The 12,464-nt window shown below is 34.2% G+C and overlaps 1 protein-coding gene across 3 annotated transcripts in view; it reads right to left on the reverse strand.

Moving 5' to 3' along the window:
- MYCBP2 (MYC binding protein 2) overlaps nt 1-12,464 on the reverse strand; it is a 324,065-nt gene that overhangs the window by 145,149 nt on the left and 166,452 nt on the right. For all 3 annotated transcript variants that reach the window (XM_043997409.1, XM_043997408.1, XM_043997407.1), the window contains 5 exons: nt 11,514-11,735; nt 9,490-9,681; nt 6,744-6,950; nt 3,431-3,562; nt 2,252-2,430 (listed from right to left, as the gene is read on the reverse strand). In XM_043997409.1, coding sequence (XP_043853344.1) covers nt 2,252-2,430; nt 3,431-3,562; nt 6,744-6,950; nt 9,490-9,681; nt 11,514-11,735 — 932 coding nt within the window. The remainder of the gene's footprint in view (nt 1-2,251; nt 2,431-3,430; nt 3,563-6,743; nt 6,951-9,489; nt 9,682-11,513; nt 11,736-12,464) is intronic.

Below are 12,464 nucleotides of genomic sequence, written 5' to 3' on the forward strand. Positions count from 1 at the left end.
TTGGACAATTATTTATCTTGAAATGGCCCTATAATTTAATCTTTGAATCTACCTGTTAATTGATGTGGTTCTTATGTTTCTGATAAATATGGTGTGGGAAACTCATGACTAAATCAGTAGAAACTGCCTTGAATAAAAAGCTGTCTCTAATGCTTACTCAATCATAGCAAATACCTTGCTGATATACCAAAAGGAGCAAGAAATCACCATCTGATGGTAGCCAATTGCAAATTCAGGTTTTTTTTTTTTAATAGATATGAACAAATCTTGTTTAAAAGTTGAATCCACAAACTTAAAAACAAAAAGACAGGGGGTCACCCCTGCCTCGAGCACAATACCTAAGGCAGTCAATAGTCATATGCTACCTGACATTATTAGCCAATTCAATGAAAACATTTCAGGTGAAAAAATGTTATGGGTAAAAGGATTATTTTAGAAACAAAGTTATCAGAGTCCCCCAACTGGTGGCAGTTGTCTTTGTCTTACTCTCTTAGGACAGGTAGATGAACTAAGCTGTTAAGAAGAAATACATAGGCCCCAGGCTACAACCAGAATATGGTTTCCCCATTGCCCAGCTCTTCCTATTTTGGTATAATTGGTGTGGCATAAGATGGCACAGTAGAAGACTAAATAATTCATATGTCACAATATAATATGATATGATATGATATAATGTAATGTAATATAGTATTCACATATCACTTGTGTTTTGGACCCCCTCCCTCCCCAAAAACCACAAGGCTTTTGTGCTTTGGACCTTCCCCCGCAAAAAAAAAAGTCCAAGGCTGGTGACTATACATGAGAACATAAAGAGGAAACCACTCAGGAGTCACAGGTTGCTATACAGCTTTCACATCCCTCAGGTAACCTAGTGTCTGCTTCTCTACCTCCACTGCCTCATGATAGCCCCATTTACTCTGTTCCCTTCCTTTAAGATAAGCTGAAAAAATACAGCATTGAAACAAAGTGCTTTCAGTTTTTCTTCACAACCCCAGAATAAAGCAGAAGGGCCCAGAGAGAGAATTTAGTGTAGGATGCTGGCTGCTCCATCAAACAACACTTCGTTGTAACTTTTTCGACAACTATTATACATTACTGGGTGGCTAAAATTTTCCATAAAAAACTATAAAAAGCATAGGTCTTCACAAACACACAAGAGTATGTAATCTTTATAACAGTATCTGTCTATAAAGAACTGACATTCTGAAAGGGGATAAAACTTAAGAGATATAAATATGTATGCAATACATACAAAATAAATCTAAGGTAGTTTGGGAGGAAGTTCACTAGTGGATAGGAGAAATTCTGGAAAGATTCCATGTAAAAGGTGGTTATTGATTTGAGACTGAAAGCAAGCAAGGGTTTTGAGAGATGAAGGTAAAGAGAGAGCACCTTTGTTAAGGCGTGCAGAGGAGAGATTGAGGGTCAGCTGTGTCCGACAGCACGTAGAATAGCACGGCTGGATCACCGGGTTTGAACCTGGAGTTATCTTAGAGACCATCCAGGCCAGTCCTTTCACATCTTAGAAATGAAGAACCGAGGTTTAGAGAGCTGAAGTCACCTCCAAAATTCATGGGAACAGAGCTAAAAGGCCCCTAATTCATGTAGGTTACAAATGGAGATAGGCGGCAGAGCTAGGAATAGAATCCATGCTCTGTGATCACCAATTATTGTCCTCTTGAATGATCATCCAATATTTCAGCAGGATTTTGTTATGTTATGACAGGGTATGGTTGGGTATCAAGAACATTAAATACTGTTATCTAGAGTAATGTTATAAATGCTATACAAGTACAATGAAGATACCAGATGATTAATAATATCCTGAAGCAGTCATATTTCTTTTTTTTTTTTAAGTGAGGCAATTGGGGTTAAGTGACTTGCCCAGGGTCACACAGCTAGTAAGTGGAAGCATTCCTATTTAAAGAGAATACTAAAAATGGAAAAAAAAAAAAACCCGCAAAATGAAATCAGGCTAAATACTGCCTTAAAATTCAACAATCATTTATTAAGTATCCAAAGGACTATGCTAGCTACTAAGAATGAAAAAGAAGGCATAAAACCTAACTTAAAGGTACCTACACAGATAAGGTACTATAAAGTAAATCACAATAAATTCCAAAGAGAGGGACAAAGTGCTGACAGGGCTTATGGAAGAAAAAAAGTAAAACTGAGTTATAACTACCTATGATGAGACCTTCACCTTATAGGTAAATGTATTAGCTCTTTTTATTAAAACCATGCCACCTACCTATAGTAAAGGATCTGTGGGATCTGTCCTCTTGTTTGGTTTGTGCCATTACTACTCAGACTACATGTACTGAATGTAAAGGTTACACCATCAGGACACTGAACTGTGGTCATTCCTCCATCCCCATTGGCTGTACGGCTTCCATAATTCCTTAAACGAACAGCATATTTCACATTTTCCTTTAAAATAGATGATGCAAGCAATGTTAATAGGCATTTATGTATAGTTTATGTATGATAGATACTAAGATAAATTACTTTACACTGTGATTCTTTCTCAGCCCAAAAGCATTTATTATGTAACTATGTCTCAGTCACTAAGTTAAGCCCTCAAGATACAAATAAAGGCAAAAATATAGTCCCTGATCTTAAGGATACCATAGTCTAAATGGGGGGTGAAAAATTCAAATAACTAATTACAAACAAGATATATACAGGATAAATTGGAGATCTTCAACAGGGCAAAGTGTATAAATAAAATTACTTTGAATTTTTATTTTGGCTTATAAAATTCAGGAGCAATATGATTAAGAACAAATCATTTCACAAAAGACTGCAGGGATTATGAAGACTGTGTCCACTAATATTTACTTATGTGGTATAAATCCACGGAAAGATATAAAAATACCTTCCTGTTTAATCAGTGTGATAAGAAGAGGCAATGCTCTAAACAGATAAAGTAAAAGATACACTGGTCCTTGATATTATAGGTGATACTACTTTTTTATTAGGATATTTTGGTAGTTCAATAACTAAAGTCTCTATTATAAGGTCTAAAGTTGACTTGCCAAATATTAATTTCTGCTCTATAGTTAGATTCCAGTGTCTTTTTTTGATGATTCTTTCAATATAAAAAAATATTAATAGCAAATCAAATTGCATTCAATGATAACAGTAAGCTTTAGCATTTTTGACACTTAATATTTACAGTTAAGACTGATATTTTTATAGGTCATAATGAGTACCTTTATTATTTATAAAAAGTCAAAAAATAATAAGCCTTATGTACAAAGATACAACTCAATAAATAGATTATTTTCAGGTAGAAGATGGATTAGGATCAACTATGTTAATGAAAATTCATAAAAATTTGCCATCTTTAAGACCATCGAATATGTACTTTTTTCCTTTAAAGCATCATTATCCATTATCTAGAAAACATAATATTTTCTCAGCTTACTTTTAAAGGAACAACTTTGTCAAGTCTAATTTCAGCTATGTCACTAGGGGAATCATCAGTTGTATAGGTTCCTTTGACTAATTCCAAGGATGTCCATCTGTGTGAATGAGTTGAATCTCCTGAATGTTCACTCTAATTTAAAAAAAAGAAAAATTCCATTTTAAAAGTTACAAAATGTGCAACTATGAAAAGTTCTATAGTGCTTAAATGGCAAATTTTTTAAAAAGTCTACAAAAATATTTATTTCATTGATGATCTTCAATACTTCAAAAGTTTCTGGGATATAAAACACATTACATTAGATCATAGCCTACTTTGTTAAAAATCAGTATTGATTTTACCTTATTATTTGAATACTCAATTAAAACTGAATAATCAGTTTTCTACAAATACCACAGTTGCTTATCCCTTCATGTTATACAACTGTTCTTCCTCTTCATGGGATCATAGGATCATAAAAAATCCTGTGCCAGAAGGCATCTCTAAGATCATCTAGTCAAACCCCATAAATGTGTTTCTAAAATACAAAACTCAAAATTATTTATCTATCAAAATACTAATATACTTAGAATCATATATTATAAGAAAATAATATTTAATAGCAAAAAAGCTTCAGCATTTAGTATTTGTTGTTAAGCTTATTTTTAATCTATGATAAATCATACATATCTTATGAGTAAAAACAGTTCTTCAATGACTAAATCCATTATGTATTTACATATATTAAATGATAAAATTAGCAATTCAAGTACAACATTCCCCAAATACACAAGAGAAAATGGGATCTTGTTCTCTTCCAAGTCCTCTATGTTTGGAATGGATTTCATTCATATTTTTGCCTTCTGAAATCCTTTTTTTTTTTTTTTAAAGTTCAGCTTAGTAGCATGCTATTAAGCCTCATGAGCCCTACAACTATAAGGGATCTCACAATCCCTATAATCTCACCCCTTTTTGCTTGATTTCTCCTTCAGAAATATCTATATACATGTGTCATTCTAATCTTAGACTTATAAAATGGGTCATAGACTACATCACAAGGACCTACCACAGTGCATTTGCACATAGTAGCTACTTAAAAAAATTCAATCAGTGTATGAACATTTACTAAGCATCAACTATGTGCCCAAGCACTGTACAAAATGCTAAAGATACAAAGATAAAAATCAAACAGTCCCCACCTTAAAGGAATTTTTATTCTTTTGAGGAAAGATAGCCTGTATACATAAAACTGCATACAAAATATGCAATGTAATTGAAGTAGGTGGAAGAGACACTAACAGGTAGAAGGCAGGTGTGGGGGTGAGGTAAGGGCAAGTGTTAATTGAAAAAGCCTCCTGAGATGTTGGTGTCTGAACTAAGCTTGGAAAGAAACTAAGGATTTTAAGAGGGCAAGAGGTAAGGTTCATTACATGAATATCATGGTAGATAGACTGTAAAAAGGTACATATCTGGAAAATGGAGTGTCATGTGGGAGGACAAGCAAGGACAGTCTGGCTCTAATGAACAATAAGGAGAGAAAAGTGAGCTACAATCAAGTTATGAAGAATCTGAAATGCCAAAGAGAAAAGTTTGTATTTGATCTTCAAGGGAATTAGAATCCAACAAGAGTTTACTTAGCTGAGAGGAATAACGGGATGCATTTTAGGAAAATCAATTTAGCAGCTATGTCAGGGATGGAGTAGGGAAGGGAGAGAACTGAGCCAGGGAGACCAATTAGGAGCCTATTCCAACAGTGCAGGCAAGAGGCAAGGAGAACTTCAATTAAGGTGGTGGTCATGTGAACAGAGACAAAGGGACTGATTTAAAAGATACTGCAGAGTTAGAATTGACAACACCTGAAAAGTGATCAGCTCTAGGTGGTGAAGAAGAGTAAGGAGTGTAGAAAGACTCTAAGATTGCAAAACTGAGTAACTTGGAAGAATTGGGAAAAATGTGAAGTCTAGAAGAGGAGAGGGTTTTGTAGAAAGGTTAATTTTGTTCTGAATTAGCCATTTTGAGTCTAACTTCAAAGGAGGCAGGAGTTTTGTTCACTTTTACTGATATTCCAAAACTCCTGATCACAAGTATGCTATTTCTACCCTATTATATATGTATTTCTATAATCCAACTTTATCTGACTAGCTACTTATAGAGTCTACTTATGTATAAACATAAATCCAATTAATTATCTTAAGAAGGAATAATGTCAGATATAAGGGTCAGTATGAATTATAGTACTAGCTCTATCCCTAAGTAGGTATGTGACATTTCTTGGACAAATCACTCTGAGCTTTTGTTTTCTCAATTTTAAAGAGAAGGAGTTTGGTATCCTTAAACTCTAAAATGAGATGATTCCCTTCTGAATGACTAGACATATCCTGCTGTCTAAAAAAGACATTTGTATCCCTGTGTGGTTTTGCTCCACCAACTTCCACATAAAGATATCACAAAACTAAAGAAACATGAATTAGAATTCTATTTTTAAATTTTTTATTATTATTTTTTCTCATTGAGAACAATTAGGAAGCTATTGCAATGGTCCAGGTGAGAAGAGATGATGGAACTCATGCCCTGTAGTATTGATGAGTAGTATAAATATACAAAATAACATATAGAATCAGAGAATACAAAATTAATATGAACTTTATCTAGTCCAAGATTTCTTAACAGGGGTCTCTGAATTTTAAAAAAAAATTTGGATAACTTTTTTATTTTTATTTTTTTTGGTGAGGCAATTGGGGTTAAGTGACTTGCCTGTGGTCACACAGCTAGTAAGTGTCAAGTGTCTGAGGTCAGATTTGAACTCAGATCCTCCTGACTCCAGGGCCAGTGCTCTATCCACTGCGCCACTTAGCTGCCCCTGGATAACTTTATTTTAATATAATTTTTTCTTTTGTAATCTCATGTATTTTATTTTGTTCACTTAAAAACATTATTCTGAGAAGGAGAAGACAGGTTCAACAAAATGCTAAAAGGGTCTATGACATAAAAAAGTTTAAGAACCTCTGCTTTAGTGAAATGTCCTACTCAAAGGATAAATATTTTACAATGTCCTAACAAATGTCCTGTAGCTTCCATATGAGCACCTCTGGCAATCGGAGACTAAGTGCCCGCTCAAGAAATCCATTCTATTTGTAGACAGGTTTAAATGTTAGTAAAACATTTCTTTTTAACACAGAAATTCATTACCTTCTAATTGTTGCTCATGGGTTCTAATTCAGCTTTCTGGATAAAAGCAATCTAATACCTTTTCCAGATGATAACTCTTTAAAACTTAAAAAAAAAATCTATTATGCTAAAACCATAGTAATGTCAACTCAACAGCAGTACTTACATCATCAACTAAGACCTCTAATTCATATTCATGAATTCCTCCTCCTCCATAGACAGAAAAGCCAACCACAACTATACCAGGTTTGTCTACAGAAAAACAGATTGCATCAGGAGACCCATTTCCAGTATTCCAACTTCTTCCTTGACTTGTTTTAGTAAATCGGTTAGCACTGGATTTGACAGAATGAAGAGAGTTAAGTCCATCAACCTGTTAAAATGTAAAAGAAAGCGTTAATAATTTTATAGCACCAGGCAGCAGTGTTATTATATGGATCCCTGTAAATTTTATCTGAAAGTTTGTAGGCAGTAACCTAATATACGAATATATACTACCTAATGTTCATTGGTTTCCCAATAAAAAAATGCTAGGTAAAATGATAATATGGGGAGAAATTAGTCAGCAAGAAAGTTGTTATGAAAGGGGAGCCAATTAAATTATGGATTTCACAACTTCATACTTAGATTTGGTTATAAAATATTGCCCAAATTATGAAATGGTGTGAGATGATGCAATATCATGGAACCTATACATAAATTCAGGAGAGCTACAAGAACAATTCAGATTTTAGCATTCCAAGTATAATGACTAGAAAATGTTTTTCTACCAAACTACCATAATCTTCTCATCATTTTTTGAAAAACAGTTCAGGGGTGGCTAGGTGGCGCAGTGGAGAAAGCACTGGTCCTGGATTCAGGAGTACCTGAGTTCAAATCCGGCCTCAGACACTTGACACTTACTAGCTGTGTGACCCTGGGCAAGTCACTTAACCCCCATTGCCCCGCAAGCAAAAACAAAAACAAAACAAAAAAAACAGCATGTTCTCAGAATTTCATTGTGTGTGTGTGTGTGTGTGTGTGTGTGTGTGTGTGTGTGTGTGTGTGTGTGTGTGTGTGTTAGGGGGGAGGTTGGGAGGAAGATCTGTCATTTCACCACTGTAGGAAACTTCCTCTACCAGTGCAGATCAACAACTAGTCAGAAAGACCTTATAGTACCAAAATATATTCGCTTAAGGAGCAAATGGTTTCAATCAGAACAGGAAAAAAAGCAAGGTAGTGATAGCTTTTTTATATTTACTTAAATGAGTGGGAAACGTTGTAAAAAATGCTAGCTACATTTTATCAACTGTAACAAAAGAATTAAAATTTTAGTAAGGAATACCAATCATACAACCAATATCAGTTTAATAAGTAGATATCCAAGGCATATGCCTCTGACCTTACCAAATATATATTTTGATGTAGGGGTCAAGGAAAATTGTTCCAGTTTATGGCACATTAAACTAAAAGGCCTTGCTTCTGACCCAGGTTGGCCTTAGAGATTCAAGGGAACTGGGCAGAAGAATTTGTGGCTGTACTAACTTAAAACAGGCCTTCTGACAATATATGAGTTGCTTGGGACTGTCAGGGTAGGGCTACAGCTACTCTTTTTTTTTTTTTTTTGCGGGGCAATGGGGGTTAAGTGACTTGCCCAGGGTCACACAGCTAGTAAGTGTTAGGTGTCTGAGGCTGGATTTGAACTGAGGTACTCCTGAATCCAGGGCCAGTGCTTTAACCACTGTGCCATCTAGCTGCCCCCACAGCTACTCTTTTTAAGTTATGAAGATTACCCTGGGTTAGAAATATAAACTCTTTAAGCACAACTAGATTAACTATTTGACATTATATTGCATATATCCTTGGAACCCACTCAGAGACTACTTAGCATACACCATAATATACAAAAACAATTATTGGAATTTGAAATATAGCAGGTGAGGGAATTTAGGATCCTTCTGATCCATAGTCACCCATACTCATAATAAATGTCAGAAAAGAATGTTTCCCAAACTAAGGCCCTGGAATTCAGGTGGAGGTATAGATTTACAGGGAAGTCCAATGAGCCAGAATGTTTCTCTAGACAAGTAAGGAATCCGGATTGAAGTGGTGAGGAGAAGAGAATAGGCACCAAAGTTTAGCAGGGGTGGGAGGTGGGGGTGGGGGGCTGCAGGAGGAGAAGACTCTAAAGAAACACACTAGGGAAATACACTAAGGCAAGAAAAAGTAATAATAAAAATAAATTATGTAAAGTTTTAAAATGCAGCAAGCTACCTGCCACAAGAAGTCTCCAAAAAGAAATTTGGTAGCTAAGGGCCCCTTTAAATACTATATTTTTGAAAACACATAGTACTCAATACTTTCAAAGTTAAGAGGCATATTAATTTTGTGAATATACAAAGATTGTTAACATCCTTCCAAGTCTTCTCTTTAAATGATGGTATCAGTTATTTAATAAATCCTTATTGAATGAATGATTGAGTTTTCATTGTAGAGATAAAGAAACTGAGCAACAGAAAGGTAAAGTGACTTGGCCACAGGCACACAAGCCATCGAGGGGCAAAACCAAGACTAGACAGATCCTTGACATTTTATCTTCTAATATACTGCTCTTCTTACTCTATCATATTTTTGTCTTCACTAAAAACACTCTTGTGATTGTAAAATAATCCAGGATTTTGAGCTGTGTGAGGCTTGATTTCCAAACTAAAAATTACTTTGTACTGCTGTCTTTAAAAAAAAAAGATTTAAAGCATGGCAGGAGGTGTTGATTTGTCAGGAGACCATGTTCAAGGTATTTTTAAAGGAAGAATAAAAGAAAAAATTTTGCCAGCTTTCTTTAGGCTTACTTTTCTTTGAAATTACATTTAAATAAAATAGGGTTTATGTAAAAGCAATGCATATCATAAAAGTATAAGTAACACAATCATTACCTCAGATCCAAGGGCCGATGCTGTAAGTTCACTCACAATACTAGCAAGTAACCCGCAAGTATTAGAGACTAGATGGGAGGAGAAGAGTTCATTTTCTCGTCTTAGGCTATTCCTGACTGGTAACACAACAATAACTAACATCTTCTCCAGAACTTCACGAAAGCTTGTCATTCCAGAAATATTCTCCTCACTCTATGATGAAGGGAAAGATAAAACATCATATTGAAAATGCGGCCTTAGTTTCCTTCAAATGGGCTTACGCTCAAAATCATTCTGTTTTAAAGATGATGGTTTTTTAAAAAATTCATACTTGAATAGAAATTACATTGTCCTAAGAAACGTTTCAGTATCTAAACTCATTTTTTCATTTGATCACACTTTTATGGTCTTTTCATTTCTGTAATAAGAACAGCTCACTTTTAAAATTTATATCAAACTTGCCCCAGGACAGTTATGTGAGATGAGTTGTGCAAGTATTATTCCAATGTTACAGGTAGGGATAATTGTTTGACCTTTGAGGAAGAAAGGTAAAGTAGATTCCCAAGGGTACAAATCTAATTAAGTGTCAGAGCCAGGGCTCCAACCCAGGTCTTCTGATTTCAAGAGTTTCCTGTTATTTTTCATTTTAACAAGGAGTAGGTATCTTTTCTATTTCATATACAAGAAAAACAAGAGTTGAAATGATGAAAGCAGCTGTAACATAATTTCACGCTAGTTTACCAGGACAAGTCTTAGCCTTTGATCTTGCAATTCCCAGCAATGGAGCCTCCCTTCCCCCAAAGACAATACTGATTACTTCACTGTATAATACTGTCAGAACACCTAGATACAACTGTTATGACACAGTGTCTTGCACATAGTAAGTGCTTTGGTAACTGAACTGAACTACTTTAATATAACTATCATTATAAAGCAAGTAACTATGCACAACTTAATTAAAAAGCATGTCTTTAAACTTGTTAATATTCACTCTTATATTTTTGCCAATGTAAATCTTTTATTATTCTTTTGTTTTTATAATCACAATTAAGACTAGGTACTCATAATCACTAGAAGCTTCACTCATTTATCGGGCAATATAATTTAACATTTGTTCTTACATTTTTAAAATAAACAATGATTTTATTCATTTTTGATATCTAAGATGACAAGGTAAAAACAACCAAAAAACCCATTTAAATAAAAATTATGTTATATACATATATACATACACACACACACACACACACACACACACACACATATATATAAGGACAAATATAAAGGGAAAATTGATTAATTTGGAATCAGCCATTTCAGGGAATAGCTAAGACATATTTAACCCTAAGAAAGTTATAAGATGACTACCATAATTGAAACCTCATTAAGCCTTCTGTTATATTACAAACAGTGTATACCCAGGTCACAATGTACTAAAATGAATTAGTAATTTTTTTTCAATGCCAAATACACTAGGGAGAAAAATTCCATTTTGAATAAAAATACTTATTCAAAATCTTCATAATGATCATTTTGTGTAAATTACACATATCAGACTTTCTACATTTTGAAACTGAAGAAATCATTAAAATACAAAGATTTTGCAATGTCTTTTTCTGACAAATCATGAAATAAAAAGTGAAGATATTCAGAAAAATAATCTTAAATATATATTTTCTTTTGGAGTGTTTAAGTACCTTTTAAATAGCAGTGAATTTCAAGTATTAGTATTCACTTCTGAAAATAATTTTAAGGCTCATATTTTTCCATGGTAATGCTTTACCACAATAAAACATATATTTAATGATTCTGGAGAAATTGTAACAAAATTAAACTTGTTCTACAGATGTACAACAGGGAATTCTCCTTTAAGCAGATTAAGCTTGTTAAAATTAGCAAAGAAGAAAATGAACATTTGGCAGCAGATTAGAATAAACAGCAACAATAAATAAAAGGTTTCATTTTTTAATCTAATTAGTAAAGGTCAGTTAAAATTTCATTTCCCTAGGGAAAATAACAAGAAATACTTCAAAATCAATTCAGACCTGACTGAGTTTTTCCATGTGTGCTACCAACAGGGGAAACCGGTGAGCCAGGGCAGAGTCATTTTCTGTGCTAACTTGTTTAACAATGGATCGAAGTAACACTTCTCCATCATAGGCAATGGGAAAGATAGAGGTCAACTTGACAGATGTGTGACATAAAGCTGACATAACGGCTGCAAGCAGTCGGCTACTTGATGTCTTGAAATTTGCTTCTTGGATATCCTTTGAAAAAAGACCAAGGCCCCATCCCAAAACAGATTAATAAGTTCCAAGTCATCTGAAGCATAAGAATTAAGTAAATACAGATCAATGACAATGTTTTTGGAATTACATATAATTGCACTAAGATTCAGAAGGCTATTTTTGCTTTGAAGTTCTATAAAAACAAATATTAACATTTAAAACAAAGATTTTTATAAAGATCAGTTACTGATTGTGGAGATTAAAAAATACTGAATGGGGCAGCTAGGTGGCGCAGCAGATAGAGCATCAGCCCTGGAGTCAGGAGGGCCTGAGTTCAAATTCGGCCTCAGACACTTAACACTTACCAGCTGTGTGAACCTGGACAAGTCACTTAATCCCAATTGCCTCACCAAAAACAAACAAACAAAACCAAAAAATACTAATCAAGAAAAATTCAGGGATTCCTTTCTCCTGCAATTATTATACACCTATATAGCTTAAAGTTGTTACTGGCTGGCCTTTGGAAAAAAAAAGATCATTTCAATACTAGTGGCAATTTAATTTGTGCCACACTGTGAACAAGCATTAACATTTTCCTCCTTATCTTGGTTTATCTAACAATCTAGCAAACCAGAAACCCATTGCATTTATAACTTTATGATACTATCCAATTACCCCATGCTAGTTATTCAGAAAAATGGGTAACAAACTATAAAACTAGAATGCAATAGAAGATCAGACTATGTAAAAACAAACATAGGAAAGAAA

The sequence above is a fragment of the Dromiciops gliroides genome, chromosome 3 (assembly GCF_019393635.1).
Source record: "Dromiciops gliroides isolate mDroGli1 chromosome 3, mDroGli1.pri, whole genome shotgun sequence".
Lineage (NCBI taxonomy): Eukaryota > Metazoa > Chordata > Mammalia > Microbiotheria > Microbiotheriidae > Dromiciops > Dromiciops gliroides.